At 34.7% G+C, this 26,097-nt stretch overlaps 1 protein-coding gene across 2 annotated transcripts; it reads left to right on the top strand.

The window, feature by feature from the left end:
• The first annotated feature begins 16 nt into the window (after window positions 1–16).
• On the top strand, window positions 17–26,097 carry Sec71 (ADP ribosylation factor guanine nucleotide exchange factor Sec71). 2 transcript variants are annotated; one of them, XM_019058787.2, is made up of 21 exons: window positions 17–352; window positions 1,124–1,305; window positions 2,300–2,446; window positions 2,965–3,144; window positions 3,538–3,787; window positions 4,417–4,553; window positions 5,247–5,386; window positions 6,322–6,556; window positions 7,041–7,210; window positions 7,848–8,026; window positions 8,593–8,791; window positions 9,895–10,054; window positions 10,777–10,934; window positions 11,892–13,303; window positions 13,801–14,358; window positions 14,877–15,046; window positions 16,954–17,076; window positions 18,055–18,186; window positions 18,787–18,964; window positions 19,961–20,217; window positions 21,097–26,097. In XM_019058787.2, the coding sequence occupies exons 1-21, from the start codon at window positions 229–231 to the stop codon at window positions 21,223–21,225; spliced, it is 5,220 nt and encodes a 1,739-aa protein (XP_018914332.2). In that variant the 5' UTR covers window positions 17–228; the 3' UTR covers window positions 21,226–26,097. The 2 variants fall into 2 exon arrangements, with proteins under 2 accessions (XP_018914332.2, XP_018914331.2); XM_019058786.2 differs by having other exon boundaries at window positions 18,787–18,979.

The raw sequence follows: 26,097 nt of genomic DNA, 5'->3' as shown, positions 1-26,097 counted from the left end.
TCGTTGTTGAGTTGTTGATAAGATTTTTGTAGGTTACAGTCATAATAGTGCTCGAAAAAAAGTGGAAAAAGTCACTTTTGACGGAGTCATTTCGGTTTTGGAAATCGAGATGTATATTTTCCGGTAGTATTCGTCTCGGTTGTATTCTACTTGAACTAATGTCTTAATCCAACTCGTTAGTTTTTCAACGGGTCTCCAGAGTAATGATTGTGTGACAGTTTTCATAAAATGAGAAGAACCTCGAACACTAAAGAGATGTTCATCGTTAAAGCCTTAGAAAAGATCTTGAATGACAAAGATGTTCGGAGAGCCCATAATGCAGAGCTGCGGAAGGCGTGTGAGCATGCTTTAGGTATGATATTTGCATAGTATTTACTCTATCTCTATCGTTTGACAGCTTTAAAACGGAACATATTGTTGCGCACAGATTCAGTGAATCTCAGTCCTTTTCTCTTGATATGATGTGTTGAAATTTTTCTTAGTTTCTCTTTCGGCCCTTATTTCAGGTATTTACTGTTGACAGCATCACCCTTAAGTTGCTGGAGACACCTATAGCCATTAATAAGTTCCTCCCATGCGCCCAATGTTGGACTTCAGTCCCTGCCTAATTGAATAACTCTCAAAAGTTTATGTCACTGATAGGTATCTCACTCTTTTTATGACGTAATTAATCTGGAAATCACTTGCTTTTTTGAAGCAGTCTAGAGTTTAAAGTTTATCACTTTGAAGAAAATTCCCTGTAAAGCACTGCAGGCACTGATTATTGAAATTGCAAGTGCTTACCACGAAGCTTTTCTTTTGACTGCTTGCAGGGATGCAGAAAGCTCTTGGCCTTCCATTTTTGTGTATGTGTTCTCCCATTATCCACAAGAAATCCTTATTTTCTTGAATTTTTAAAATTTATGGGTCTTGATTCGTGTACTCATAGCGTTTTCTGTAATTATGCGCCTACGGCGACTATTTGGATGTATTTCTGCCAAATGGAATTATGTGCATTGAGACATGAGCTCTGAGACCCAAATGTTAATTTGGGTGGGTATTGAGAAATTGTGCATCTATGGTTTCAAATATGTCACTAACAGTACTTAGTTTTTAAATCTCAATATCTGGATTATTTTCTCAGAGGAAATCCGGAAAGAGATCAAGGATGGTGGTGAGGTGGAGGAAGCAACGTCTTCTGCACTGCCTCTTCCAAGAAACGATGCTGGTAACACGGTCACTGCTGAAAAGTATTTTCTCCCGTTTGAGTATGCCTGCCAAAGTAAATGCACCAGAATCATCATCACAGCATTAGATTGTCTGCAGGTTCGTTCATGAAAATTGTAATTCCATCAGCGCTGGTCTCTGACTTAAGTGTGACTTTTAAGCTTTTATTAATTTTTTTTCAACTTTTTTCTCACTGTCAAAACAATTGAAAATCAGGCACTCAGAATTATTTATATTATACTAGGTACTTACGCATAAAAACCGCAAGAAAGAAGTTCAGAGTAGCATATCAGGCGGCCTCCTTCTCTAGACATTGACTGATACAATACAAAAACACATATTTTTATCAAAGTATTTATCAAAATTAATGCATTTAATTTTCACAAGAATACCTATTTTTCTGAGGAATATTATTAGGTGGATGTGAATAATTTTCAGAGATTCCTCTTCAGTGCAAAGAAAATGATATAAAATATTTTATAGAATTAACTCATCAGTTATCCTGTTCAAAATTGAAGTTTATGAAAAAATCTGCACGGTCGTAAACGTAAACATGGAGTTTCACAGTACCTATCTCCATTGATATAACCATTCTGTTACCTTCATTCTAGAAAATGAAAAATTCATTTCTGCGGGTTTGAGATCTTCTGTCTATATCATCTTGATATTTTCCCTTTTTTTCTTGAGTTTTTCCTACCATTGAAACAATGAGACATTAATCTAAGGTCAATAACCAAATCATAATTCATGAAAGCAAGGCTCCTATCAGGCGTCTCATACATTGAATCATTAAGTGTAATTAAATATCACTTACTTTTTTCGCAAGGTGTGTGCTCATTTCTTGCAAGTTTTAATGTTTTCTCCCTAAAATTTTGTAAAAACTTGATTTTGCTGTTCCAAGTCCTAATTTTTTCAAGAATTTAATTCTTCAACTGATCAAAATGAATATTTTCATCCGATGAGAACTTAGATTTTATGGAAGCTTTTCCATGCTAATATTTATTTAGCCCCCTTAATCTATTAGTAATCATTTATGTGTTTGTATTTATAAGTGTCTTCAATCTAATTTATTTTAATTTTTTATGATTTTTAGAAATTAATTGCATATGGTCATCTAACTGGTAGCTTGGTGGATCCAGACAATGCTGAGAGACTTTTGATTGATCGGATAATAAAAACGATATGTGGCTGTTTTGTTGGGCCTCAGACTGATGAAGGTGTCCAACTTCAAATCATTAAAGTAAGAAAGTTCAAGTCTCATTCAAAAATCTCATTTTATTAACAGGAATGAATTGACTAAAATGTCCCCTTTGAATTTCTCTTTCGGTCATCAAAAAAAAGAAAAAGAAGTATGTACCAGAAAACTTAACAACTGTGGCTGTCTGTGGGGAAAAGAACTTTTATTCCACAGAACTTAAAATAGAGGTGATATTACCCTTACTTAGAAACGTGTTTTACCAACATTTTGGATCAAGAAAGCGCCTGAAGATGCTCAAAGCATAATCGAGTGTAGTGTTTTGAAGTTTACACGTAAAAGTTAGTCACAAAAAAGGGTTTTTTCAACAATTCTGCATGTTCAAAATTCAAAATTGTCTATTGTCCACTAATATGTTGCTTTATTCTATTCATTGCCATAAATATGAAACAAATTGCTTGTAGTTTGTTCTTTTGACCATCATCATGAATCACGAAAATCAGCAAAATGTTTTATTGTTGTTATTGTAGAGTAACATTTTTTTCTCTATATCTATGAAATAGGCCTTATTGACCGTCGTGACAAGTCAGCATGTTGAAGTTCATGATCAGACGGTGCTGATTGCTGTGAGAACATGCTATGACATTTATTTGGCAAGTAAAAACCTCATCAATCAAACCACTGCCAGAGCTACCCTCACGCAAATGTTGAATGTTATTTTTGCCCGAATGGAAAGTCAAGCGGTAAGTTAACTCACATTATAATGCTATTTATTTCAGCTTCAAAATTCCTCCTAATTTTTTGAGTGTACCTAAATGTTCACCCTTATTCCGTTATTCTTTCATTTTTTTTTTCTTTCTCTAAAGATCTTAAAACTATGGCTCATCTATGTATTGGCGGAAAAGAAAGATGTTGCAGGGAAAAGAAACTTAGATTTTTAAGTTACTCTCAAATGTCTCTAAGATATTCCATAAGTACTTTGAGTACCTTAAAACATTTTTTTAAGTCCTCTTAAGATCCTCAAGAATCTTTCATTATACTCATTAGAATGGCTCAAAAATTTCTCAAAATTCCTTGATTTTGTTTTCAAAAATCTGTCATGAAACTTGATCATACAATGCTGAATTTATTTTCAGGCTGATGAAGCAGCTCGCCTTCGTGGTGTGCCGGACATCATCGCAACTGTTCCCTCGGAGCAGCCTGGGGAGCAGCAAAATGAAGAATCCAGCGAACCACCCGCAGCTCAATCAGCAGATGTACCAGTGGAGCCTTCATCGGATCAAGCAGTTGAAAAACCGCCAGAAAAATCGGAGGAAGCTCCAGTTGAAACAGAAGAAGAAATTGTCGAGGCTGTCCTCAACGGTTTAATCGAAGCAGTTGTTCAAAGTAAGTTTTCAGTGACGTTTCTTTGGTACTGTATGCCTTCATACAATATAAACATGTTACATCCAAAGTCATGGGAGGAAAACTTTAATTTGAATGGCTTTTAACTTATTGACTACCATCTCAACCTGTAGGAACTCTTGGTAATTGGCTCTACCAGGCCGTAAAACGAGCAAAAAAGCGGCCATTGGACACAGCAAACTAGCAACAAATGGAAAAATTATGATGGGTGCTCTCTTTAGGATCCTGAAGTAATATATAGTTTTTAGTAAGCTGACAATTGACGCTAGTCGCAACCATGATGAGATCAAATTACAAACAGCGTAATCTCGGAACTTGAAGGATTGTCCTGGCCTCAAGTGACCTGGAACCAAAAAAGCCTTGACAGTATACAAGTTAGTTGTTTCATTACTAAGTCAAAATCATCGCTAAAATTTTGTGTCACAGAACTACACAGCCATGAGTGACGTATACTTCTTTATTTTAAAAAGCATGCCAATAATTTTTAATTTTTAATCCAGTTAGAATGGTAAAGCTTGATGGAATTAAGTGACGGAAAAACATTTACTCAGGATTGAAATTTTCAACCTCAAAAGAAAACTGTTTAACATGAATACTTTTTTTCAATCTAGGTTGTGATAATGAAAAACCCGTCTCACCAGTGGCAGAAAGTGGACTTGCAGAAGCAAAACTGCCGTCTATTGCAGGGAATGGCCCATCCAACCACATGCAGACTGAGTGGAGCAGTCACCTTCCTCCACCAGAATCGGTAATTATTATCTGTTCTCTAATAACGAGTTGTAACATTCAGCAGCAAAGTTGATGTCACATAAAGCGATCCAGTTTTTTTTCTTTGTATTATTTAAAGCAATGAGGATGTGACATCAGCTTTGGAAAACGATGTGTAAGTGGCTCTTTTATTATGTAGCATTAAAGTGTTTGGTTAGGAGTAGGACGTGGAGTCAAATCTAAGAAACTTCGAGCATCCTGGTTTTCTTTGAAAGAATCTTACAAATCATCGTATCCCACATGAAGGAATGTATCTCAATTGCACTGTTTCAGTGCCTACATTTTATTTTTTTGTGAGGAAACCGTCTCATGAATTGTCGTGAAATTGCTCATGCTTTTTCTTGTCCTTTGTGAAAAAAGATTCTGCGATTTTCAGACTAATTTATGCAACGATTCCTTAATGACATAATAAAATGTTTTGTAGAAATATTGAAATGGGGACGATGATTGATGAGCCAACGAGAAACATCTCATTCAAAAGTTAATTCTATATGAGGTAAAATTTTTCTGACTCGTAATTTTTCTTTGAAGTATCATTTAAAATCTAAAATGGTATCAAATTAAAATTATAATGGTTTTTGAAATAAAACTTATCTAAAATTTAGCATATTATTCTGATGCACAACTCCAAGTGTTTCATCTCAATTACTATTTGAAATTTTTGTCGTTACAGGACCAAATGGAATCAAGTGAGGGTGACACCAAGATTGCTTCTCAGTTTACACACATTTTGCAAAAGGATGCTTTCCGAGTTTTTCAAGCCTTGTGTAAATTATCTATGAAACCTTTACCTGATGGGCAACCAGATCCAAAGTAAGTAAATTCTAGAAAAGTTTATACATTTTTATTTCTGTCTTTTTATTTTAGATATTTTTACAAGTTTTGCATGCTGAACGTACGGATGTCTTGTCAGTAATTTTGGAAGCTACCTTGAAAAGTAGTGATAACAAGAGGATCTACTCTTACTGATATCTATCGCAGTTTTTGAAGCTGGCAAAACTGAACTGTACTCATGTATACCATTTGCCAGACAGCCTGATGGACAGCATATGAGCCAATAGTGAATTGACGTTGAGTTTGTGCAGTCCCCGTAAAGCTGTTCCATTCCGACAGGGTGGTCCTTATCATTGTGTATCAGTAATTTGAACTAGTAGTAACTGATAATTTACTGACATGGGCTAACTCAGGCGCGTTTAAATTGAATTATGATCACACGGCTATGTATTTACTTTTACCCTATTTTGTACAATACTCTTATTTTTGTCTAATAAGAGATATTCAAAATCCACCCATGTTTGAAACAAGGTTGTTCCCCCTGTTCGTAAAGAAAAATGCAATGCACCAGAGATTTTCAAAACTTTCATACGAAAAGTTGTTCTCATAAACCTTGATTTAACTACTTTGGCATATTTGTAACTACTCCCAATCTCTTTTCACTTATTCTGATGCCGCTTTAAGTATTGGCTTTCAATGGAAGAATTCAAAGTCAACAAAAATTATTTGATGTCGAAGACAGGTAGAGGATTTAGGTTCATTTCTGGGCTGCTTTTAAGATTAGAGAGTTGTATGGTGTACTAAAATCCAAAAAAGTATTGATTGCTGTTGGTGGAGCTGTGTTTTTATCAATAGATTTCGAGAAAAAGTCTAATTTTGAAGTCTGGCATTTTCAACTCACCTAACTTTTACTTTTTGAAATTTTCTTTCTTTCTTCGCCCATCTGAACTGAGTCATTTTTTTTGTTGTTACAGATCTCTGGAATTGCGATCGAAAATTTTATCCCTTCAACTGCTTTTGTCAATCCTGCAAAATGCAGGTCCCGTTTTTCGTTCCAATATTATGTTTGTCACCGCAATCAAACGTTACTTGTGTGTTGCGCTTTCCAAAAATGGCGTTTCGTCAGTTCCTGAAGTGTTTCAACTATCTCTAGCAATTTTCTTAGCTCTTTTGTCTAGGTTTAAAATGCATCTAAAAATGCAAATTGAGGTGAGTGCAAGCATAGACGTTTAGTTATCAGAATTTTTCTCTTGTTCTTTTCTTCGCAGCTGAGTAGCCACTTAATGTTTTCATTTTTCAAAGTGCGTTACAAGTGGGAAATTCTTCCTAAAATATCTTATTTTTACATGGTTCTTGTCCAAAATATGCTGAAAGGAAAAAAGAAAAAACATATAGTTTTATTTTGTTTTGCGCTGATTAGTAACTTCACAATTTGATGACGAAAAAACTTCGCAAATTACCAGTACCTAAGATCTCTTTAAAAATATCTAGATTGCCAATTTTTAATTTTTAACAAGAAACTTGGATATTCTTCTTGAAGGTCAAATGCATGAGCAAAGTTTAAAAGTGATGCTTGACCTGCAACTTTCCCTGTTTTCATTTTTTTTTTCTTTAAACAATTCTCATCTCAGACTTTTTCCGGAAATCAAAACTCCAGTTCAATTTGGGTAATGCATGATTTTCACTGTTTCAGGTATTTTTCAAAGAAATATTTCTGAATATCCTAGAAACATCTAGTTCCTCATTTGAGCATAAATGGATGGTAATTCAAGCTTTAACAAGAATTTGTGCTGATGCTCAAAGCGTTGTTGATATGTATGTAAATTATGACTGTGATTTATCAGCAGCTAATCTTTTTGAAAGGTAAAAATCTTATGCTACATCTGTTATTAAATGCTTAAGAGGTTGTTTTTCTTAGTGATCGATAGCACCTCCAATCACCCACATGCATTCTCAAACTAATTGATTGGTGTTAACATCATGTTTTATGCTGAATACTACAGAGAAAATTCAATTTATTGCTTTTATTTTTATCTGTAGAAAGTTAAATTTATCAATTTTATAAGAAACAAATGTATGATCATTGCAATCTCTGAGCCGTTTACATCAAACAAGCATACGTCTGTTAGTTTGTTTAAAAATTAACCAATGACCAAGATATCTGAAAATTTCTGAAAACTTTCAAGTAGATTGAAAAAATGAAAGAAAAATGTAGGTTGATTTTTTAAAAAAAAATGTTTCAGAGAGCTTTCATGATACCATATGCAAATATTTTATAATACTTTTTTTCAGACTTATTTTCAAAAGTCAAATTGTGCCACTCTTAAGGATGGTAGATACTGATATGATAATCTAGGAATATTCTACATGAATTTATATTTTAAGTGATGGCGTTTCAATCTCATAATTATTTTATAGGTTTTAGTCAGTAAATGAAAAAGGTAACCAAAGTTGTTTAATGTCCCATAAAATTGGTGTCTTTGATTGTTTTTGTTCGCAGGCTAGTAAATGACCTATCCAAGATAGCGCAAGGAAGACAAGCACTTGAATTAGGAGCCACTCCAAATCAGGAGAAACAAATGCGTATTCGGGGGCTTGAGTGTTTAGTTTCAATTTTGAAATGTATGGTTGAATGGAGTAAAGATTTGTACGTTAACCCCAATTCTCAAACAAATTTAGGTAAGAAATTAATTTATCGTAAACAATGAAAGTCGTTTTTCATAACCTTAAAATTTCTTTTCGTCTAAAGACCATAAAGCAGTCAACCATTTTTTCTCACCTTAAAACAAGTATATTACTTCAATCTGTGAAGGATAGAAAAAGCATCCTCTACTTAAAGAGGAAATTCATAGATAACCCTTATAATTCTAATCATATCTGTTTGTTTGCGGTAGATCTTTAGACAGAGCATAAATTTAAGCATTCTGATAAATGCTTCCTCTTAAAAACTTCACATGGAATACGATTTGTACAACAAAAATTACTGAAATCAACTCCTAGCCAAGATATTGGTTCTATGCAGCTTTGGCCACGAAAAATTTGAATCCTTTCTAAAGGATTTTGATTATTTTGAATGCACATTCTCATACAAGAGCACTTCATTTTCACCATGTACAAGGCTCTCATTGTTATTATTTAAAAGGAATGTAAAATTTTGTAGTTCTTTTCACATTAAACAATTGTGTTTCTTGTGCTCTTTTTTATTTTTAAAAAAATTATCTTAATCGATGACACAATTATTTCAGGTGCGGAAAGAAATGTCCGTGGTAACGAAATGACAAATGATTTAACGGCCTCATCAACTCCTAAGAATAGTCTACATTCCTATGGTAGCAATACTAGTTTAAATTCAATTAGTTCTGGAAATAAAGAAGCACCAGACACTCCTCAGCAGTTACAAGTTCAGAAACATCAAAAGGAAGTTTGGGAGACTGGCATTGATATGTAAGTTGACTTCTCAGTAGCTGCTAATCACATTTTATTGGATCTGAGATGGGTTTTCAAGAAGAACATAGGGAAAACTTACCTTACTCATTACAAAGCAAACCATGCTTTCAAATTGAAGATATTAGGTGAATTTAAGAATGGTTGTTAGGTTGTTCGAAACCATCCAGATTTATGGATTTTTGTTTTGTTTCATCCTTGCAAGAAGTGTGTACCGATGAAATATTTCGCCTATTGTAAATGATAGTCTAACCGAACACTCTAAAACCCTGAAGGCAATCCAGCTTTTTGAACCTCGGTCATGAATAACAGCAGTTCTTTTGCCTCGAATTTCTGTCCTTCTGTCAGAGAGTATTTTAAAGATCCAAAATTGTACCAATCTACTAACTTTTAGGAGCATCGCATTTTTTGCATTTTTACCTCTTTTATTTTTGTGGATGCTCTTCAGTCACAATACATAACAGAGCCTGTCCCAACGATATAGAAACTATAGATTGGTGGTGGCCTACGAGAAAACGTAACACACATATAGCGGTCGTTCGATAGGCGGGCGGGGAGTGGAAATGGCCGATTGCTATCTTCGTCATAACCTCAAATACATGGAATCTTACGGGAATTTTTAGAATAAATGATTAAGCATTGAAATTTTCATTGTAAACGCCCTTGATGAATGGCCAAGTTCCATATCTGGACATAGATTTTCAAATAGTTGGTTCTAAATTTGATATAAGTCCGTATTCAGCAACAGTCCCATAAGAGGCCATAGGAACCGACTATTTTCGTCCTAATCACTCGTGGTGTGTTACGAATTTCACTGTTGGCGCAGCATAGGAACCTCCTATCTATAGTTTCTAGATCGTTGACCTGTCCTGAGAAAGTGTTTGATCAGATCACAGATTTTTTCATAGTTCAAAATGAATTTTTCTGTAGGTTCAAGAGTTTTGTCATCAAGTATTAATTTTTCATTGTAGATAAAGAGCCAAGAATCATTTTTTGAAATAGATAAAGTACGGTCACTAGTTGTCTCAATCTGTCCTGAAATATTTTTGACCCAAAATATTTGATTCATTTTCCTAATTAAACGTTGTCTTGATTTACAACAGGTTCAACCGTAAGCCAAAGAAAGGTATTTCCTTCTTGCAAGAACAGGGTTTACTTGGGAATAGCCCTACTGCCGTTGCTGCTTGGCTTCATGTAGACGAAAGATTGGACAAGACAGGAATTGGCGATTTTCTCGGGGAGAATGATGAGTTTTGCAGAGAGGTAAGAAGACTTAAATAAAAAATCACTCTTTTTCATATTTTAATAATACTTACGTCATTACAAAGGTTTCATGATGTATTTTTGAATCAATACTATCCAGGTAGTTGATGGTCTAGCTTCAATACCTTGTATCTCAATGGATCAGTGTCTTTTTTAACATTTATTTTCTTAAAGCACTGAGTGAGTTGAGCTCCTATTTTTTGTATTTTTTTTTTTTCTCAAAATGATGAAGAAATTCGATCTTAAAGTCACCAAAATCTGGACCTATTTGTTAAAATTTTAAACCATAACATTGATCATTCTTCACTCAACAAAACGAAGTAGGCGCAGAAATCTTCAAATGTTTCAATTAAAGTATGTTCAGAGTTTACCTCCCCCCCCCCCCCCTTCCTTTCCCCTGTACTTTTTCAGGAATATTGAGTTACAGTTGTTCTTCCTTTAGCTATTTGAATGTATTTAACATATTTTTAACAGGGGGTGTGAGATATCAGATTATTTGTAGTTAACTCCGTTAAATTTTAATCATTGCCGATACTTCAATCTCAGACGAATTTTGATCAGAAATTTATTAACTCCTTCAAAATTACCTCTTGCATAGGTGTTTGATTTGCACCACCACAAATCATTCCTTCCTAAGGTTACCAACAATCAGGTTTTCAACAAAAAAACACAAAAATTATAAGCAGGTGTAAAATAATTTTTATTCTTTTCCCTCTTTGTAGGTCATGTATGCCTACGTAGACCAACTGCAGTTCACTGGAAGAGATTTAGTGTCAGCATTGCGGTATTTTCTGGAAGGTTTCAGACTGCCTGGTGAAGCTCAAAAAATTGACAGATTGATGGAGAAATTCGCTAGCAGATATTGCGAATGTAATCCAAAGTACGTAGAATACTTTCAGTTATGAATCCTCCACTGATAGTAATAATGTTTCTTATTGTTTGATCAAAAAGGGTTTCAAATGTAGGGAAGGGTTTCAGGGTGTCAAATCAATTAATTTAATCAATTAATTAGTTATAATGTTTCTTATTGTTTGATCAAAAAGGGTTTCAAATGTAGGGAAGGGTTTCAGGGTGTCAAATCAATTAATTTAATCTAAAAAATTCTCAAGGATCAAACATAATTGAGAAGTTCTTTCTTTAGCGCATTATTACAAAAAAGCAAGACCTGACACTCGCTAGCTGATCAGCTTATCACATTCCAAAATTGGAGTGGTGGAAGATAGGAGACAGCTTTTAGTTGCGTCAACTCTCCCGGCGGCATTTTTGAATGGAGTATTTTGAGACACTTATACTTATGATTAATAAAAGTACCAATTCTAGTTGTATGATCTTTGTCCTATCTTGATGCAAATTTTCATATGTAGCAATAACGGCAATCAGTTTTTTTAGACTCCAGTGTGGAGTACCTTAACATTGAAGAAATGGAAATTTTTGCCCTTGATCGTTGCATAATTTCACAAACCCTATACAACCATAGCGCAAGCACATCTTTTTGAAAAGACTGAATCTTCTCGGTAACATCACTGTTTTTCCTTGAATTGCCATCTTAAATCTTCGTGCTTTTCCCACAGTTTTTTCTTAACGTGCCAGATCTTCCACTAATATTCATTTCCTATCCGGTAATAACAATTTTTCCCTCAACAGCCCATGCAATAAATTAATTTATTCTTGATTGCACTTTCTCAAGCTTTCATGTATACGGAATACCCACTAATTTTCTTGTCTCCTCTAATCAGTAGATGAGTCTTCCAAAGAACTTTGCTGTTCTTGTAATCCCATGAATTTTATTTTTTGCCTAATCTGTCTAAAAATAACCCCTCTATAATGTTTGTTTCAGCAATGGGCTTTTTGCCAGCGCAGATACAGCGTACGTCCTAGCTTACTCTGTCATCATGCTGACCACGGATTTGCACTCACCACAAGTTAAAAATAAGATGACCAAAGAACAGTACATTAAGTTGAATCGAGGCGTATCGGACAGCCAGGACCTACCTGAGGAATATCTCAGTCAAATTTACGATGAAATCGCAGGGCACGAAATAAAAATGAAAGCCACTAGTAAACCAGGGAAGCAAATAATATCCTCAGAGAAACGGAGGAAGGTTTTGTGGAACATGGAAATGGAGACAATATCCACCGCAGCTAAAAATTTAATGGAGTCAGTGAGTCATGTTCAAGCACCGTTTACATCAGCAAAACATTTAGAACACGTCAGACCCATGTTCAAGATGGCATGGACACCACTTCTGGCAGCATTCAGTGTAGGCCTTCAAGACTGTGATGATCAGGAAGTCGCCTCACTGTGTCTTGAAGGCATCCGATGTGCCATTCGTATCACATGCATTTTTCATATGACCCTCGAAAGGGATGCGTATGTTCAAGCGCTAGCAAGATTCACCTTATTGACAGCCAACTCACCCATCACTGAAATGAAAGCAAAGAACATTGAAACAATTAAAACACTCATCACAGTCGCTCACACTGATGGAAATTATCTGGGAAGTTCATGGCTAGACATCGTGAGGTGCATCAGTCAGCTAGAATTAGCCCAAATGGTGGGCACTGGTGTCCGCTCTCAGTTCCTATCACTCACAAAGACATACCCCTCCGTCGATACTCTTTCATTGAAGTTGAACCTCACATCTTTAGATCCAAGTGTTAAAGAATCAATTGGTGAAACAAGCAGTCAGAGTGTTGTTGTCGCTGTTGATAGAATTTTTACTGGTTCCACACGACTTGATGGTAACGCCATTGTTGATTTTGTACATGCGCTTTGTCAAGTTTCGATGGACGAGCTGTCGAATCCAAATCACCCTAGGATGTTCAGCTTGCAGAAAATTGTGGAAATATCATATTACAACATGGGCCGTATTAGGTTGCAGTGGTCCAGAATTTGGCAAGTATTAGGTGAACATTTTAATCGAGTTGGATGCAATCCTAATGAAGACATCGCCTTCTTTGCTCTCGACTCATTGCGCCAGCTGTCCATGAAATTCATAGAAAAAGGAGAATTTGCCAATTTCAGATTCCAGAAAGATTTCTTGAGACCTTTTGAAGTCATAATGAAGAAAAATAGCTCATCCACCATTCGAGATATGGTTGTACGGTGCATCGCTCAAATGGTAAATTCACAAGCCAAGAACATTCGCTCGGGTTGGAAGAATATTTTTAGCATTTTTCATCTGGCGGCATCTGATCAGGATCAAGCAATTGTTGAACTAGCTTTCCAGACAACAACTCACATCATCAGTAAGTACTTGCATTTATTTTTTTATTTCAAAGATTTTCAGTTAATTTTCTCCCTTAATTTACCAATTGTTATTTTATCCCTCAATCTTCAACGCGTTTTAACAATGGTACAGATAAAAGCCTTTTGAAGAGAAAGAGCCTCTTAGACCCATAATTTAGCATGCAATTTTAATTTCTCCACCCTAGTTTTGAGTTTCTTGGTAAATTTGATCTTCTATGAGACAACTTAGCAATTTGAATGCATTGTAATGAAAGGACTTAGTGTAAATCTTGTAAAACCTGTTGTAAATCTTTGCATGTTAAGACATGTTTGCCCTTTTAAAAGGCTTTCAGAATCTAATAATGACTGGTCCCACATAATAGTTCAATATTGACCGGTTAATCCAGAACCCAATTTCAAAAATTCAGTGCCTTTTTTAAGCAGAACACTGTCAGTTCACCTGTCAAACCTTTTGCAAAAAAATCTAATCCTTTTTTTCTTCTTTGTACTCTTTCAGATGAACTTTATGTACAACATTTTGGAATTATGATCGATTCCTTCCAAGATGCTGTCAAGTGCCTGTCAGAGTTTGCATGTAATGCGAGCTTTCCCGACACAAGTATGGAAGCTATAAGGTTCATTCGAACTTGCGCTGATTGTGTCAATGATAAACCTCAATTATTCGCCGAGTATTGCCTTGAAGAGACTGCTGCAACAGAAGAGGACCGTGTTTGGGTTCGTGGTTGGTTTCCATTGCTGTTCGAACTGTCCTGTATCGTCAGCCGGTGCAAGCTAGATGTTCGGACAAGAGCCTTGACTGTCCTTTTCGAGATGATCAAAACTCATGGTGGTGCTTTCAAGCCACACTGGTGGCGGGATCTCTTCAATGTTCTCTTTCGTATTTTTGATAATATGAAGTTACCTGAACATTACACAGAAAAAGCTGAATGGATGACGACAACTTGTAATCATGCCCTGTATGCAATTGTTGATGTCTTCACGCAATATTTTGATACCCTAGGTCCTCTTTTGTTGCCGGATTTATATTCTCAGTTGCATTGGTGTGTTTTGCAAGGTGAGTAATGATTTTTTTTTTACACCTCTCTAGTCCATTAGGAAAATTTTATTTTTTATTTCTTAATTTGTGTCTCATTTATCCCCTCGAAAACATTTATGTATGGTAGTGTTCCGCCAAGTTGGAAGTTTAAAAAATAACTTGTTCTCGAAAGAGAATTAATGTCACCCTCAGCGAGCCTCACATTTGTTCACAAGGTTTTATTTCATGAAACTTTCAAAATTTCCTTCTTATAATTTACTTAAAATGTCTAAAGGCACACATCTAATTCCAACTTTATTATCAATTCTGATCTAAAATGGAGGCTTAGAAGAGACCTTTCTTCTTTTCTTTGGCTTCAGTAATGCATGGTATATTTCTACATACTTAGTATATTTCAAACGAACTAAAAGCTCATGAATCAAAATGCATCCTCTCTTTCACTCCAAGACACGATTTTTTTTCTATGAAAAAGTTGCCTCGAAGTCCAATGCTCATTTAATCCCTGAAATATTCATTTAATCTTTTGCACTTTGCAGTTAATGAACAGTTAGCCCGATCTGGAACAAATTGCTTGGAAAATCTAGTCATTTCAAATGGACCAAAACTAAGCGAAGAAACGTGGACAGAGACTTGTAAATGTATCTTAGGCATGTTTCAAAGTACAATTGCTCATGAACTACTCACTTGGACTGTCGAAAATGGCGAGGTATGCTCTGTATAATTCAGGCTCGTTAATTGGACTTTATACTTGTATGAAATTCTCCAAATTTTTCTTGAGCTTTCAGTAAAATTTCTTTAGAAACATGATTGAGATAATCAAATTCAAAAACTCACGACGAATCCAAATTAATAACAGAAAAATTTGATTTAAAGTTGAACTTCTTTTTATCGGGCTGCATTTTGTTTGATGATATTACCTTTCTCCCGATCACTTGTTATCCGATTTTAGGCAATAGCTATTTTGATGTTACGTACACATCATCATCAAGCCACTTCGACTTTGATGTGGTAAACACTAAAAGTCACATCGTATATTATCCTATTCAGAGAGATGTGCACGCACCAACAACGAACGGGCAACTCGATGACGCAACGGCCGGAAAACCGGTAATAAGGATGCGTTCGCGGCGACGGGTGCACCCACGAGTGTTTTAATAGTGCTTTTTAGTAAATTTTAATAAATTTTAGTAAATTTTAATAATATACGATGTGACTTTTAGTGTTTACCAAATCGAAGTCAAAGTGGCCTGATGATGATGTGTACGTATCATCGAAATAGCTATCGCCTAAAATCGGATAACAAGTGATCGGGAGAAAGGCATAGAGTACATAGAGTCGTAATGTAAATGGGAGAGCTGGCGCCATGTTCTGCTCGACGAGTTCTGAGCCCGGTGTGCGCCGAGTTCGGGTCACTTTTTCGATACAAGTTCGATCCAAGATGGCGGTGCGGAATACGTGGTGATCCCTATCTTCTTTGTTTACATCGGATGGCCGGGTACCCGTGTATCGCAAACAATCGATTATGTATCGAAAAAGTGACCCGGCGTCACACAAGAGTCTCGGAATTCGGGACCTGGAAAATGCTTAAAAGTGGCGCCAGCTCACCCACTTACATTACGACTCTATGTACTCTATGGAGAAAGGTAATATCATCAATGAAAAATTTGACTCAATTTTTTACGGGAGGAATATACAGTGTGGAATTCTCAGGTTTGAATAAAACTTTTAAGAAGAAAACACATACACACCGCCTATCAGTCGGTGTAACAAGATTTTTTTCATGGAACATTTAAACGCACAGGGTGTGAGGCTGAATCTTCGCCGAAGTCTCAACCATTCAAAAGAAGGAGGACGATAGGACTGAGAAACTTAAATTTGAAGTACTACCAGCACTATTTTATGGAAGAGTGTTTTCTATACATTTTGGCGCAAAAGGTGTTTGAAATTGCCAAACCAAACTATTTATAGTTAGAGCGATTCAAAGTTTACAGTTTAAATCAGATTTTTCAAAAACAGGGATTTAATGATTAAAACTTTGCCTTTTGGAGCTTAAAATTATCAAATTAAAATCTAAAACTGTTGTCCTTTTTTTTTGCATACCCATGAATCAGACTGCGAACCAGGTACTCTTTTGGGTGAAGAGTTCTTACTTCTTTTTTTCTTCTATTGGAAATTGGATAAGAGATTTTTTTACCCAAGTCATCAATCAAACACTCCTCTGAAAAATTTTCCTGGATGTAATTACGTTGGTTCCTTTTTCTATTAATGGTTACATTATTGATGGTTTATTAATTATTGGATTAAATGGATAACTCACATAATTTTTTTGGTTTATTAATTGTTTTAATCATAGTTCAACAAGAAATATTCACCAACAAATGCTAAAAAGCTGCAGATCTAGACAATGTTTGAAGAGCATACATGCAAATGCATTTTAATTCCCAAAACTATTTCCCAGTTCCAAGTCTTTCCGTAAGGGAGAGTCGTTGTCCTTTTCTCAGCCTGAAATAATAGCAGTTATTCAACTGTCAATCCTGCCTATAATTAATATTACGTATCACTTTTATCATTTTCAACTAATTAATGCCTCTTTGGTTTACCCTGGAATTACAGTTGCCGCATGTAGAAATTGGAAAACAATCAGGCATTTTGAAACGGTCCAGTAGTACTTTCAGTGTGCAGAGCAACGCTAGTAATACAAGCAACGCATCTATGATGGATGAAAGTGCCTCAAAGGTAAATCCGTTTTTCTTTCTAAACTTTTTAATTTATAGTTTAATAGTACAGTGTGGGAATATATTATGATGGAAAGTAACTTAATTGTGATCTCTTTCAGGAATGTCAGAAGTAGCAACAAAATTTGCATGACAGATAGTATGTTGCAATCTTGCGTGAGCACAGTTAGGTATTGTGAAGTTTCATGTTTCATTCTTAATTGATCGAATCCATCAATTTTTTTGTCGCCAGCATAGCAAAAGTGCTGCTTTTGTTAGACATTAAAGGCATTGAATATTATCATTAAATTATGCCAGTTGCACTGGAAATGTGGAAATCTATGTCTCTGAAGAGAAAAACCTTTTTTGTCTGGTACTGAGATAACTGTTTTGACTAGTTTACATTTTGCCATTTTGGAAGTTGTCCAAACAAGATTTTAATTTTATACACAAACTTTCGACTTTTTGATTTTTTTTTTATTTATTTTTTTTTTTACTATAACTATGGCAACAGACGGCAGATCCAGGATTCTAACTACACAGTTTCTCTTTGGACCTCTAACTTTCTCATACTCAAACGCCAAAAGTTAAAAAATCCAACACTCCAACACTGGCTGCCGTCACTAAACCAGTGAAGATATCAACTAGCCATTGACATAAATTGTCAGTCATTGATTGACGCTTTTATTCCTAAACCAACATCCCTCCAAATTGTGGGCCACTGCTTTTATTGCCAGACCAATGATGTCGACAGGCAAAACTCCTAGTCATAGTTCATCTTTAAAGTAGGTCAATTATTCAATACTTACTTATTAATTCCCATTTAAAAGTCTTTAGGCCACTATCCTGTTAGGTTAGTTAACGTAACTCGAGGTAGTCGAGGTTTGGAATAACGGTGTCCACCACGGCCTCCCCTTTATCCTCGGATTTAATTAAATATTTTATTTTTACTTCATATTATATACCTATTCACATAGTTTGTTTTATTGTCTGATTTTAGTCTTTGGCTGTGTTCTCTGGTATATCAATAAAGTGTGAAGTTCAGCTGGAACTCATTCAAACGGTCGATAATATCGTATTCTATCCTGCCACATCTAGAAAAGAGGATATGGAGAATCTTGCTTTTGCTCAAGTGAGTTGTTCATCCGTTCCCACATTCTACCTTTCTTAGCCAGAACACTGACTGGATTCAAAATTTTTTCTTATTTTTTTTATTTATTTATTTATTTTTTAATTTTAACATGTTTCTTGTTTTGTTTCCAATTTAACATTGTCTCAAAGGAAAAAACTTGATTTCTTCATGGTTTAATGTTTTAACGGTCGAAGATCATGTTGAGTCCTGTAGCTCTAACGTAATTTAAACTGACGTAGCATAGCTGGAAATTGAGGTTTTTAGGCCAGTTTTTCTAGGATTTCAACTTTTGTTCAAAATCATCAATTTATCAAAAGTCACTTATTTTCATAATTTATGAAAAGTTTAAGTTCTCTTGTCCTCAAGTGAGTTTGTGAACATCAATTTACCCAGATTAGATTAGATCAGAAAATGGATTTCCTGCATCCACTAATCACCATCAGAAATTTTGGTACTCATCTAAAAGTGTCCCTAAAAGAATAACTTTTAATGAAACTTTAGTTCTGGTCTCAAAACTGGCCCTTTTAAATATGCTCTTAGGACTCGCAAAATGCGGTTTTTATCCAACAGCAGAATCTTATTTCGTTTTAATTTTTGCAGGCTGAACTTTTACACAAAGAGACAAAAATTCCAGAACAACAGCGCATGGAGCAGGGAATGTATCATAATCTGACGGCACAGCATTTGTTTACCTTAGTAGATTGTCTTCTTCAGTCTCATTCTTTTGCAAAGACTTTCAATTCAAATCATGAACAACGCAATCTGCTATGGAAAGCAGGTATTCACAAAGCAGGTATTAACATCACACAAACAATTAGCATTTTTGAGCATTCAATTTTTTTATTGCAATTGATTTCTTCCACCTACGCTCTGAATTCACTGGTGAAAGTTATATAATTGTATTATGCTTTTTGACTTGGTGCCTACATTGTCCGGCTCATAGGCCTGACATCAAGGTGCTCCTATGACAGTATGTCAGGCTCATGATGCTGACTTGGGCAAGCTGACATCAGACACTGATATCAGTTGACTGCTAACTTATTCAAATTTTGGGTTGAAAATTGTTTTAACCCTAGTTGTTAAGTTTTACAATTGCTCATCAAAGATGAAAGGGGACGGAAACCTTAAAAACAAGTTTGGCTAAATCGATGAAGAACAGTGTGCAATGAACGATGTTGAAATCCGTTTGCGAATATCTGCATTCATTGAGCCGCTATCGCGTAATAAGAGCTGAGCGTATGACGTCATGAGCTTCGTCTCGCATCTTGCAGTCTGCACTCTGCACTCTGTCTCCTGTGTCATATGGCCAACGCGTGATTGAGACAAGTTATTAGTTCGCCCCGATCTCGCTCGTTCCTGGGTGACTCTTTTTTCTTTGGTTAGGTGTGACTATTAAGGAGACTTTGCGGCGCCAGACAGCAAACGAACCAGACTTCGAGTTGTGTGCAAGTGAACCGCAGTCGCACCAGGATTGCATGACGTCACCAGTCAGACTTACAATCTTTCATATATCTGCCGATTTTGCGAATTTTTCATTCTGGACAGAGCCATTTTGCTTTCCATAACTTCTCGCATCAATTTTAAATACTATCTCATTTCCAATTTTAGGGTTGCCGTCCCCTTTAACTTTTTTCCTGGGCCATGGGAACAGTTATGAAAAATCGAGTGGAAGAAGAAAAGTCAAAATATCAAACATTGAAGTTAATTCATGAATTCACCTTGAAATTTTTGTTTTATGTTTTCACAAACTATATTACTTCTGTTGTTCATACAGGATTTAAAGGTTCAGGAAAACCAAACCTGCTGGCTCAAGAAACTCAAAGTTTAGCATGCGTGTTGCGGATACTTTTTAAAATGGCTGGAGACGAGGAACGTCGTTCTGACTGGCCTGAAGTAGAAAAACGGCTGATATCTGTCTGTCAAGAAGCACTTCAGTATTTCATTTGCCTCCAGTCAGAAGCCCATTGTGATGCATGGATGAGCATAATGTTGCTCATATTCACAAAAATTTATAAAATGCCTGATGACAAGGTAATCTTCAATTTTCTTTACATCTCATTATTATTTTGTAAAGTCCTATTGAGAAAGCAGAGTAACTGCCCACGCTTTATCCTTTTCTTTATGTAGTAGGTTTTATTTCAACATGCCGAAATTCAATTGACAAGAATCTTGGTTTCAGTATTTCAAAATTTGCTCTCACATTTCAATTTTGCCTGTAAAGCTCTTCTTTGATTAGAAATGAAAATATTGAGGTTACATCATATCTATCTGTGATTATTTCTGTAAAATATTAATATTAATGTTCATCAAAAAGGGGAAAAATTCATTAACAGTAAATTTTCCCCGGCTGCAAAGCAGCCTTACCAGACTTATGTGGGCACAATGTGGTTAATTACTGACTAGATGGCGGAAAGTTTGCTTGCTACCGCAGTCATTTGCCTAAACCTCAGCGTGATTTTCAGAAACTTACTAAGTTTGAAAGCAGAAAATTAGGAGACTGAGCTGCGCTGATTAATTCAATTAGACCTGAAACAAGTTTGCAGTTACCTTCCTGATGCTCATAATCAGAATTGTTCCAAACAGCTTAAATTTTGTTTTAATGTAAAGATTTTTTTTTTTTACTACAAGAACCATATGCCTTGTATTCAACTACGTCAAATACATTAACAAAGGTTTTAAGAATCAAAGAAACATTAGATAATACTGATTATCCAGAAGACCAGGTATTATTTTTGGAATTATTTGTCTTTTGGTATAAGAAAATTACGTGTACTACATTACTAGTTTATTTATGTTCCAGTGTAACTCTTTAAAGGAATTTATACTCACTGGATTTTTTCCTCCTTTCAATTTGCACTTTTCGTTTTACATCTTTTTTACCTAATATATTTTTCTTTTTTGTTCTTTCAGTTCGTTGTCCATGCATCAAGCTATTATAACCTTTTGTGTGAACTTTTCTGTTTGAATTTAAAATTGGAGCTACGCTCGGTGCTTCGCAGATTTTTCATAAGGATCGGCACAGTATTCAGCATTACATGAAAAGAGCAAGAGTTTTTTTGGACTAGGTAAGTATTTGTCAAGTTTTCTCTGACAGTTTCAAAGAGTCCCAAAAGGTAAAATGAAAAGATAATTGTGTTTGTAAAAGTTTTTGGGGAAAAAAAATCGGGTTTGACGAATTTGTAAGTCATGAAAATTTGAAATGTACGGAGGTATGCTCAAATTTCCTAGGATGGACTAAAAAAAATAATTACGATCATTCTCAAGAAATTAAAGCAGAGTTTCTGTAAACCAATAAATTTTAAAGAATTGGTAAAAATCATGGAAGCATTTTCCATGATTCATACATTTTTGAAGGAAAAAAAAATTGCAATTCATGCCAGTTTAGTTAGACACAACAAGAAAGTTTTCGTAGAAATTTTTAAAAATACTTACAATACAATTTGATGAAAATAATAATTGAGTTTAGAGAAGTGATTAGGTAAATAGTGCCTTCAAAGGTGGTAAAAAACCTTTATCATGTCAATTTGTTTTTATATTCTTAGTGAGAATTCAATTGAATTAGCCTCCTCGAAAATGTCGGATGTCTGAAAAATCAAAAAAAAAAAAAAAAAAAAATAATGGAAGCTGCACATCGATGATGAAACTACCAGACAGGGTATATTGGTTTGCAACGTTTCTGTCGCACTTAATTTCTTGGAAAGAAAACCGCTCAACATCAATTCTTGAAAACTTCCGTGATTTTTTCTCTCTGTGCTGAGAAAACTGTGTGAAAACTTTAAGGAATGATATTGATTTGTTCTCCTTCAAATAAGTAAAATAAGAGTAGAGATTTTTAAACATTGCAAATGAGATACGTGGTTTGGTAGTTTCACTGTCCTCATGCTTACAAATTGCAGAATGTTAAAGTGACAAGAAATAAACCAAATATTGTTTCCTGCATGAAGGAAGGTGTCGTGATAGCGCTCTCTCATTATTTACTTACTTACATTTTATCTGTACAAGAAACAATGGTCTTATAAATTTTTTCCAAATTAATTTCTAGTGACTTTTTTTCACCCTTGAGAGAAGAGACTCAAAAATTTTAAGACTAATTCTTGTAATAGTTCTCCTATGAAATAAAAAAATGTTTGAAGAAATACTGAAACAGTTCAGACAGTGGATTCAACGTTCTTTCGTGTGGGAGACAGAAATATCATGATAATGAACTGTAAAGAGGACTATACAAATGCCTGTCAATTAAATGAATAATGATCATCTGGAATAGCAAATCAATGGTTAAACTCTCAAACCACATATCTTGGTTTGTGACGTCGCAGACTTCCTTACACACTTCATTTTTAAAATAGAAAACTACTCAACATCATTCTTTAAAACTTTAGTAATTTTCTTTTCATGGAAAAGAAAATTTTGTGAAAACTTCAAGGAATGATATTGATTTGTTCTCTTTCAAACAAGTAAAATAGGAGCGGAGATTTTAGAACATCGCAAACAAGATAAGTAGTTTGAGAGTTTCACTGTCGAAATATCAATGTGTATTAATTTGGCAAGTCCAATCTAATTAGAGTTGTATTTAAAATTCAAGAAATTTTGCAAGGCAATTTCTAAGGAAATCTTCGTAAAGGTCAAAATCGTAGGAAAATGTAGAGAAAAGAGGAAGTTCTCCCAACAATAAGTTTTGTAATCAGACGTAAAACATCATTGTAAAATTTGAGATTATTGGTCTTGTCAAATCTCTAATTTTACATGTTTCGTTCAAATTACCAATTGTATGCAAGAAGTTAGGTAACTGACTTAAAATCACTTTTATTCTGCCAAATTGTCTCATACACAGAAAAAAAAAGTTTCTGAAGTAACATCCCGAATGTTAAAAATCCGTGCAATAACTCTTTCTGATAACATCGCCAAGGTTGTTAATTGAACGTATCTAGGATGTTACTCTAACAGCCACAGTGTCCATCACAACATTTAAGAGGTGTCATGCAGATTTTTAACATCCACGATATTACTTCGGCAATTCTGTGTAGCTATGCTTAAATAGCATAAAAATTTGATCAAGACTTCTAATGTCGGGGCATGTTTTCCATCTTTGGCTATGATAACATCCGCTCTGCTGAAGGAGAGTCAAATCCAAAAATCAGTCCAACCTCTACTGACACTGCTAATTCTGCTAATGCTTCTGCTGATACCATTTCGCTTTGATAGTACTCAGAGCCCAAACATTTTTTGTTCCCATCTTGAAATTGAAATGTTCAAGCTCACGAAAGTCAATTTCATGAAAGACTTGTAATTGTTCAGAGGCAAGACATCTGAGATATATTACGTAATCTGCAGACCAAGATGTTATTTCCGCCCACCTGGCAACTTTCAATTTCCTGTGAATTTTATCAGTTCATATTTTCTGTTCGTTACCAAGTGGAATAGAAAAATATGTGGTTATAATTTTATGTTATCAAAGGATTTCAAAATATTGGGTTTGTGGAAATCCCGGTCTGTTATTTTATTCTATTCAGATTATATTTTGTTATTTTTTTGTTGTTATTTATAAAAGCACTAGGATTTTCCACTTACTACAGGAAGTTACTTGGAGTAGGAGTCCAATCAAGCTCATTTTTTCTCCTTTTTTTCATAATTTCTGTGTCTCTTGAAGTTATGTTTACTCTCCCCCCCTTCCTTGTGGAACCTAGTTTTATTTTTATTGTTTAGTTTTGTTCTGAATTTCGTTCATTTCTCTTCCATTCTTTCAATCATTGAACTCATGGAAAAACTGAAAATTTGGTTTTTTCTTCCCTACTATTGTCAAAGAAAATGTTTAAAACCAAAAAAAGGAAAAGTTGCTTTTACTTTTAGGGAAGAGGTAAAAAAATGAAGTTAAAAATGAAGGTGTCATCTATTCACATTCATATTCCAAAACACATCTCTCTATTATCCTCAAACTAATCATTCCCTCATTAAGTCAACGTTGTATTTCCTTTCAATTACTGAAGTAAAAATTAAAATAAATGAGAAAGAATCTATCAGGTATTAGGACTAAATTTCATCCTGTTGTATCGATTATATCATTGGCTGCCAGAATCTAGATTTTAGAAAACAAGAAATTTTCATAATGTTTCTATTATGAGAGAGAAAAGCAAAGAAAAAAATGACAAAAATTTGAAATCGTCATTCATCCAATCATGAAGAATGAAAGATATTAGGTAACCCAAATTAATGTCATCCAAAATTCATGACAATTATGTCATGTTTGTGCCCATGAGCTTGAACATAGCATATCAACCGTAATATATCTTTCTATGGCTTTTGGCTATTTTCCAAGAGTCCTCATGAATGTGTAAATTGAAGGTTTGATTGCTATTTTTCAATCGTTGAATTTTTCTTTGCTAAATCTTTGATACTTAAAGAACATATTAAAAAATTATAAAATACTAAGCAAACAGTATTTTTAACCTAGAAATCCCAAAGAAGAATCAGTGCATTCCCCACAAGTATCTAAGATGAACTTTTAAAGGCGAGAAACAAAGTAACCTTGATCAAAAGCATTTTTTTGCAGTTTTTTCTATAGCGAGCTTATATCAAAGTATTATGCATCAAGTCATCATCACCTAGTGATATACATATAAAAACGACTGACAGCAGAATGATCTTGAAGGGATAACAAGTTCAAAACTTAAATGTAAACAGAAGCATAGAAATGGAGAAAAACCTTGTTGTCTACCATTTACGTCAAGTTCATTGGCTACTAAGGAACTATTGACTCCTTACTTGCTCTAAGCCAAGTAAAGTCAGTAGGTTTAATTTGCATCTCTTCGTAAAATATCTTTTGATGAAAGTCACCAATTTATCACACCCTCTACACAATCCCTAACAAATGCTTGGAATTGCAAGGAATTTAGTTTTAGTTAAACTTGAGTTTCAAACTAAAATACTCGACAATCGAATGCTATCTTAAACATGAAAAAATTAGCTTGAACGCGTTTCAAAGACATAAATAACTTTTCTAGACGGGGTTTTTCCCCTCCCCCTCTCATCAATATAATATTGATGTTAATTAGTGTGTTATATTTTTTCTGTTTAAAATTGTTACTTTCGCTGTTAAAATACAAGATAGTTGTTTAAAACTTGTGTAGTCCGATGCTAGTTAAGACTCGAGTAGGTATATATTTGCAGCGATATATTTTTATTGTAATAAACGGTTAAGGCCACCATGCCACCATAATGACTTGTAAAGAGAGAAGGTTAACAAATGAAGCATGGACTTTATCATTGTACCCTCTCCAGTTAAAAGTAGCGCTTTTACATAAAGCAGGAAAAAAAGTTGAGCTTGATGCAAGTCGATTTGAAAGCCAAATTAACCATTAGCAGATCTAGCAAATTGGCAACATTGTTTTTCCCCTATTTAAACCCATGAAAATCTATCGATTCTCGTAGGGGTTTGGTACTCCTACAAGAATTGGTTATTTAACATAGGTTTCAATGGAGGAAATCTGGTGTTGCCAAATTGCTGGATCCGCCTCTGAAAGTTACAAATGTTGCCCAAAGCATCCGTTTTTTTCAATAACAACAATGGTGAATGATGATGGTACCTTTGGCCCCCAGCTCAACTTATTTCTCAATGTTCCTGTGCTGGAAGTCTGTTACCCATTGATTCCGTCGCTCTGCTTATTGGATATATTTCAATGCAGACACTGTGCAATTATTTTTAAAGTAATTAAAAAGTTCTGTAGTTGATGTGTACATTTTTAAGTTGTAAATCTTGAATTTTGTATAATTTGTTACAAATCAAAATGATAGGCAATTGAAATAATGACTAGCCTGGTCATTTTTTATCCGATGTGTATATATTTATATATTGTACTTATTTATTACTTTTGTCCATTATATTTTAAATAAATTGTTTTATTTTTATCCTATCAA

Source organism: Bemisia tabaci, chromosome 5, assembly GCF_918797505.1.
Source record: "Bemisia tabaci chromosome 5, PGI_BMITA_v3".
NCBI classification, from domain to species: Eukaryota; Metazoa; Arthropoda; class Insecta; order Hemiptera; family Aleyrodidae; genus Bemisia; species Bemisia tabaci.
Note: the sequence above shows the minus strand (reverse complement) of the source record. Positions and strands in the feature narration are given on the sequence as shown.

Coding starts and splice junctions, on each gene's coding strand:
- Sec71 (XM_019058786.2), top strand. CDS start 229: ATGAGAAGAACCTCGAACACTAAAGAGATGTTCATCGTTAAAGCCTTA. Junction 7,211..7,847: donor GCAGCTAATCTTTTTGAAAG/GTAAAAATCTTA, acceptor TTTTGTTCGCAG/GCTAGTAAATGACCTATCCA. Junction 13,304..13,800: donor GACAACAACTCACATCATCA/GTAAGTACTTGC, acceptor GTACTCTTTCAG/ATGAACTTTATGTACAACAT.